Source organism: Alosa sapidissima, chromosome 12 (genome assembly GCF_018492685.1).
Source record: "Alosa sapidissima isolate fAloSap1 chromosome 12, fAloSap1.pri, whole genome shotgun sequence".
Classification (NCBI taxonomy): Eukaryota; Metazoa; Chordata; class Actinopteri; order Clupeiformes; family Clupeidae; genus Alosa; species Alosa sapidissima.
In genome coordinates, this window is record NC_055968.1 from 33,460,109 (window position 1) to 33,467,951 (window position 7,843).

General features: G+C 48.8%; 1 protein-coding gene across 1 annotated transcript in view; it reads left to right on the plus strand.

The window, feature by feature from the left end:
* Positions 1-6,053: 6,053 nt before the first annotated feature.
* The window catches only part of ptprda (protein tyrosine phosphatase receptor type Da), a 34,845-nt gene continuing 33,055 nt past the window's right edge, over positions 6,054-7,843 (plus strand). The window contains exon 1 of the mRNA XM_042058173.1: positions 6,054-6,150. Within this exon, the coding sequence (XP_041914107.1) occupies positions 6,054-6,150 (97 nt within the window). The remainder of the gene's footprint in view (positions 6,151-7,843) is intronic.

Below are 7,843 nucleotides of genomic sequence, written 5' to 3' on the forward strand. Positions count from 1 at the left end.
GCGCCTCCGCTTCACACATGTTCGCGCGCCTGCCTGTCATACGGATGGGTTTTAATTAAAGACACAGGAGGCCATCAAGCACCCCTCCCACATAATACCATAAAAAATACAAATCAATTACGTCAAAAGATGACAGTCGCAATTAAAATGTCATGGATTATCACTCTAGGAATGCGATTGCGGGGCGTGGTCTCGAAACAGCACCTAGAACATTCTCGAAATGATTCGAATGCTTGTGGAATCATGTACTCAATGGATCAATGTGTCGGGCAAAACATGGCCACAAATAAACAACAGTTTGCTTTCCTTACACGTTTTATTGTTACTGAAACACATGATGGTATTTTTGTTAGTTTATGTGATGATCAGGCATGTCATGTCCTATTTACTAGGCCCCTGACCTGACGTTCATTCCAGTGGGGTGGACCATGAGATTATCATGTTCTCCTAATTTGGTTCTTGGACATCTACATTAGATTTTGGTCAGAGAGACGGTTGGTCCCTTCAGAGCTGGGTCACACACACACATACACACACACACACAAACACACACACACACACACACACACACAGACACAAACACACACACTCACACACACGCACACACACACACACACACACACACACACACACATACACACGTGCATGGGATGGTGTGCAGACTGATGGGCCCTGCGGTCCTTCACCCCGGGCAGGACCTTAATGAGCGGATGCTGCGGTCAGTAAGACCATGAGAGCCGGGAGGTCAGGGGTAGATGCACGCTGTCCCATTAGCGCTGGACGCCAGGGTGGATGGTTGGGGTTTTATTTAGACAGGGCACTTCTGAGCACACACACACACACACACACATGCGCTCACACACACACACACACACACACACACAAACACACATACACACAAACGCACACGCACACACAAACACACACACACACACACACACACACACACACACACACACACACACACACACACACACACACACAGTTACACTGCCACCTCACGATTCTTGTCTCCAGCACCTGTAGGACATGGGAGGTGTTTATGTATGGCCTCCCCCACTACACACACACACACACACACACACACACACACACACACACCTTTGTTTAAACCACTGAGAAGGATCCTCAACCTTACGCAGCAGGAATTCTCCATCACCCCTCTACCCTCTCTCCTCCTCTCTCTGTCTTTCTCTCTTCTCCTCTCCATCTCACCTCTTCTCTCCTCCTCTCTCCCTCTCCTCTCTTCTTCCCTTCTCTCCCTCTCTCTCCTCCTCTCTCTCTTTCTCTCTCTCCTCCTCTCTCCTCTTCTCTCTCTCTCTTTCTCTCTCTCCTCCTCTCTCTCTTTCTCTCTCCTCTCTCTCTCCTCCTCTCTCCTCTCTCTCTCTCTTTCTCTCTCTCCATTTCGGTCTCCCTTCGTTCTGCCGTAGTGTCACACACAAGGGGCCGTCCTGGAGGTAATGACCTAAGCCTGCTTTATGGGCCGCACCCCATCAAACCTGTGTTCCTGTGTTACACACACACACACACACACACACACACACACACACACACACACACACACACACACACACATACACACACACACACACACACACACATACACACACACACACACACACACACACACAAACCTGAGAGTCCTGTGTGTGTGTGTGAGGGTCTCATCTTTGTCCAGCATGTCCTGTACTCCTTGTGTGTTGAATTGGTCAATAGGCCTGAAGAGAAGCAGCAGAGGGCTGCCTTAAAGCAGCTGTCCCCAGCCTAATTATCACACACACACACACACACACACACACACACACACACACACACACACACACACACACACACACACATACCCCTTAAAATAAGCAGCAAAGCCTAATTATCTGGGGTAAACTTAGTGGTTGTCACCTGCAGATAAACAGCCCTCTCTTCTCCATACTCTTCCTGACTCTCCCTCACTGCTGCACACACACACACACACACACACAACCCTCTCTTCTCCGTGCTCTTCCTGACTCTCCCTCACTGCTGCACACACACACACACACACACACACACACACACACACACACACACAACCCTCTCTTCTCCGTGCTCTTCCTGACTCTTCCTCACTGCTGCACACACACACACACACACACACAACCCTCTCTTCTCCGTGCTCTTCCTGACTCTCCCTCACTGCTGCACACACACACACACACACACACACACACACACAACCCTCTCTTCTCCGTGCTCTTCCTGACTCTTCCTCACTGCTGCACACACACACACAACCCTCTCTTCTCCGTGCTCTTCCTGACTCTCCCTCACTGCTGCACACACACACACACACACACACACACACACACACACACAGTTCTCTCTTCTCCGTGCTCTTCCCAGCTCTCCCTTCGTTGCTGCACAGCGTAAGGAATTTGTCATTCTAAGCAGGAAGATGGCAGCGTAAGAACATGGCCTCCGTCTTCCGCTCCGACGCTCACACACACACTTGCACAACTCATTTGTTCTGCGGAAATGTAAATATCTTGGGAGAGACGCGGAAGAGAGAGGGATAGAGGAGGAGACGCGGAGGAGAGAGGGAGAGAGGGGGAGACGCGGAGGAGAGAGGGAGAGAGGGGGAGACGCGGAAGAGAGAGGGGGAGACGCGGAGGAGAGAGAGACGCGGAGGAGAGAGGGAGAGAGGGATAGAGAGAGGGAGAGAGGGAGAGAGAGAGAGAGAGAGAGAGAGAGAGAGAGACGCGGAAGAGAGAGGGAGAGAGGGGGAGACGCGGAAGAGAGAGGGAGAGAGGGGGAGACGCGGAGGAGAGAGAGAGAGGAGCAGCATGAGGCTGACGGAAGTGGGGACTTAGCAGTGACAGACGGCTGTAGGAGTGACGTCTGTCTGTCACTGAGGGGTGAAGTGCTGAGGGACGCCAGGGCACCATGATGACAGCACACACACACATGCACACACACACACACACACACACACACACACATACACACACACACATACACTTACATACACACACATACACAGGCGTGCACACACACACACACATACACACACATACACTTACATACACACACACACACATGCACACACACACACACACACACATACACTTACATACACACACACACACACATACACACACACACACATACACTTACATACACACACACACACACACACACACACACACACACACACACATGCACACACAGACACACACATACACAGGCGTGCACACACAAACACACACACACACAAACACACACACACACACACTCTCTCTCTCTCTCTCTTCCACCAAACAAGCTAATTAAAATGTTCTTGTCACATCTGAGATGTGTTAAGTTGAAGTTGTTTACTGATAAAACTGTGGCATAGCATCTGGCAGATTAACACTTGGGTAGTTTAAAGTTTGCACACACACACACACACAGACACACACCAACACACACACAAATACAGTTTTGAGTTTGCATTTTGTTTGCGATAAAATGTCCTGGTTTTGCACACACACAAATACAGTTTGCAGTTTGTCTGTCCCTGGTTTTCGTCACTGCGTGCGTGTTTACATCCACTGCTACTACCCCAAGAGGTCAGAAACCCCAAAACGTGACCTTCTGCTAAGAATACCTCTAAAACAAAACACACACACACACACACACACACACACACACACACACATACACACCAGCTCCCACTCCTCTGACAGCAGTTCTATGGTCTCTCACACACACTCGTGCAACCAGCGCTGGGCAGGGGTCTAAAGGTTTATGAACTCCCAGAATGCATCTGGCTGGATAGGTAGGAAGTGTTAGGGGCTGTTTCCTTCCTGAATGCAACACTGCTGTAAGGAGCAGTGCTATGGGGAAAGGCACTATTTGTTTGCTGAGGTGTAGTTTGTTTAGTGTGCGACTGAGTGAGTGTGTGTGTGTGTGTGTGCTTGTTTGCTTAGTGCGATTTGGGTCTGCATGTGTGCTGACTTGTCAGCTGAACCCTATCGATATGGAGACGTATTGCATGTGCCTATATCCAGAGGTGTACAAGTCCGGCTTCAGAAATGAAAAGTCCGACCACATTATTTGCTCCAATCATTCACTAAACCAGCTGAATCTAACTGCCACAGCTCCTCAGCCAGGTAGATCCCCTAATTAGTGAAATCACCTGCACAGGTAGATCCCTTAACTCATTGAGTGCCAAAAGCGTAATATTACGTTTTTCCTTCCCATGCGTTGAGTGGCAAAAACGTAATATTACGTTTTTAGCTTTTTTTATGAAACTAGACACTCTAACACACCTTATATGTGATTTTGGGAACTCTGTGATGAATGGAAATGAAATATATGACGATCGAAAACTCATGAAAACGCAAGATCTGGACATTTTATCTGGACATTTTATCATAACTCATTGCCGCTTTGGGTCGAATCAGTGACGCATGCACGTCAGGTCAAAACCAGGCCATTTTCGTGGGTCTATCACTAGGTGGCAGTCTCGCCAGGTCTCGCTGATCACTTCCCGGAAAGTTCACACAAGTAAGTAACAGGCAACACTTCATATTTCATGAAAGACGTTATATCTCCATTTCTAGAAAAAAACAGCGATTTTGATGAAAACTAGCCACTGTTTAGCTTGGGATTTCTCAGGAACAGAGGCGTGTAGAAATACACGGTTTGCACCCACTGAGAGCTTAAAGTCTCATCTTTTAATCGAGCCATTGTATGTGTTCATTGCTATAACACAGAATATGTGGCTGTGCAAAAAATCATCAACAATGGTCTAGATTGCTGGCACTCTAGGACAAAGCTCCCGAAAACAGCTTGGCATTCAATGAGTTAATTAGTGAAATCACCTGCACAGGTATATCCCCTAATTAGTGAAATCACGTGCACAGGTAACTGCCACAGCTCCTCAGCCATGCAGATCTCCTAATTAGTGAAATCACCTGCACAGGTAAAACTAATACATGGCACGACTTTCACTTCTGAAGCTGGACTTTAGCAACTCTGCCTTTATCCCCCACTGAACACACTGTGTATGTCACCAGTATGTATAGACTCCTCTATGCCCCACCTGCATCAGGTGTGTAGGGGAGCTACCCTCGAGTCACCAGTATAGATTCCTCTATGCCCCACCTGCATCAGGTCTGTAGGGGAGCTACCCTCGAGTCACCAGCTTATCTATGCCCCACCTGCATTAGGTGTGTAGGGGACAGTATAGGCTTCTCTATGCCCCACCTGCATTAGGTGTGTAGCCACATTTTTGCATCAATCTTTAGTGCTGAAAGTAAACATTCTGAAGTGCTGAAAGTAAACATTCTGAAGTGCTGAAAGTAAACATTCAACCAACAACAGCCTTTTCTCTCTGAGCTGCCTTGTCCTTTTCTGGTTTCCAGGAGGGCAAGATGGGTAAGAACTCTACTGTGGAATATTATTCTTTTCTTAAAGTCTTAGGTTAGCTGGGCTTAAATACCGCAGGTTGATACAAAACCAATCTTTCAATTGCCATTCACCCCCAGGGTAATCACACACACACACACACACACACACACACACACACACACACAGCGCTTACTGAGACCAAACTCTTGTCAGACTCAGCCCAGGTGCTGAGAGCTAGATGGCCTTGCTTGTGGCTCCGACTGTTCCCCATGAACATGCAGATCTCCTGGGCGCTGGAGGAGCCTGACATTTTAATAGGTTAGATGAGTTCCCCGCAGAGCCTTCTGGGAATGCAGGGAGCATGTGTGTGTGTGTGTGTGTGTGTGTGTGTGTGTGTGTGTGTGTGTGTGTGTGTGTGTTTCTGGAGGGGGTGGGGCAGTGTTGCTTTGCACTCTTGGAGATTCAGAACACCCAAACGCACAGAAAAACTAAACCATCTCTGATAAGGATTCTCTGTTGCCCATATATTTAGTCAATTCAAATGGATTGTATGTTTTTATTTGTTATTTTCATTTTGTTTGTGGTGGACATGAGTGCTTGTTGTGCCCCTGAAGTTCTGTCTGGCAGACCCCGTCTCCGCGAGAGAGCTAGCGTTTCGGAATGTTACATCACTCTGTCACACGGTGATGCTGCGGGCAACCAGCTCACCAGGGCAGCGGACAGACCTGTGTCAGTCGCCGGACATCATCTCCCAGGAAGTGAAGCGCACAGCTGTGCGCTTTTGTACATATCTTTAGAAAAGAATAGCTGACATGGTTTTGTGCGTCTGAATTCTCAGTGGAAATTGTGGAAATTGAATAGTGTGTGTGTGTGTGTGTGTGTGTGTGACTTGCTAATGGTTTCAGCTTCCAGCACATCAAGGCTCTGATAGAAAATAATTACCATTTCAAATGACAGATAAGTAATGATGGGGTTCTGTCTTTCTGAATGGAGAAGAACAGGGGAGTGTCTGAGACACACAGCACAAGACATGATGATAGAGGGTTGTTAAAGTTTTACTCTAATGGCTTTTAGGATTTTCTTTATGAAGACGTAAGACTTTTAAGATCACTTACCTGCTCTGAGTATTTACAAGGGCTCATTCTCCCTCAGGCAGAGAGAGCGAGTGTGTGTGTGTGTGTGTGTGTGTGTGTGTGTGTGTGTGTGTGTGTGTGTGTGTGTGTGTGTGTGTGTGTGTGTGTGTGTGTGACTCATCTCGCCGAGCCGCAGATGAGCAGCAGGCGCCGTGATGAATGACCGACTGCGCCAAATCCATTAGACACCTCAGCACTGCACCTCAGGCCTCCCCTCCACACACACATGCAATAATCATGAAGCGTCAGGAAGCACCTTCATTTGGGCCCAACGCTCTGCACTTCGCCGCTCCGACGCAACGGCTTACCGTCTCCGCTAATGAGTCTCTCCGGGTGGCTCCTGCATAGGAGATCCCAGTCACTTGCCCCGGAGCCAGGAGCTAGCTGGGCAAACCGCGGCCGTACACCATCCCCCCCCCCCCCCCGTCTCTCCAAGCTTTTGGCTCAGGCTGGACCCCGCGTGTGGGCCGCGTTCCGGCCCGGGCCCGGTTCTAATGCGGGCCGGAGCAGCGGCTCGACTTAGCTGCTCTCCGGGTGCTGGCGCTGACGATTCAGCACGGGCCCCAGGGGTCACTGCTCTGAAGGTCAAGCTCACATTTCACCATGACAACACAGTCAGACACCTCACCCACAGAGGTGCTGTGAGTCTAACACGTGTAGACTCACAGGCCTGGAGAGAGAGAGAGAGAGAGAGAGATGTGAGTGTGTGTGTGTGTGTGCGTGTGTGTGTGTATGTGTGTATGTGTGTGTGTGTTTGTGTGTGTTTCTGTGTGTGTGTGTGTGTGTGTGTGCGTGTGTGTGTGTATGTGTTGTATGCACTAAGTGGATGAGTCTACCTGTGTAGTGTGTGCTCTAAGCTGAATTAGAGCTGGTTCTGTTGGCCGTGTGTGTGTGTGTGTGTGTGTGTGTGTGTGTGTGTGTTTCTGTGTGTTTCTGTGTGTGTGTGTGTGTGTGTGTGCGTGTGTGTGTGTATGTGTTGTATGCACTAAGTGGATGAGTCTACCTGTGTAGTGTGTGCTCTAAGCTGAATTAGAGCTGGTTCTGTTGGCCGTGTGTGTGTGTGTGTGTGTGTGTGTGTGTGTGTGTGTGTGTGTGTGTGTGTGTGTGTGTGTGTTGTATGCACGGCTCTGTTGGCCGTGCGCGTTTCATCTGGTGCAATAATAAATTCCTCATAGCATTGATCTGTCCAAGAATAATCCATTTAGGCTGGGGGGGGGTTGTGTTGGAGGGGGCAGTGTGTGTGTGTGTGTGTGTGTGTGTGTAGGTGTTTCTGGGCTGAATTATTTATCTACCTGAGATGAGAGGACTACTCTGCATTGCATCTGTCAGGACACAATAACACT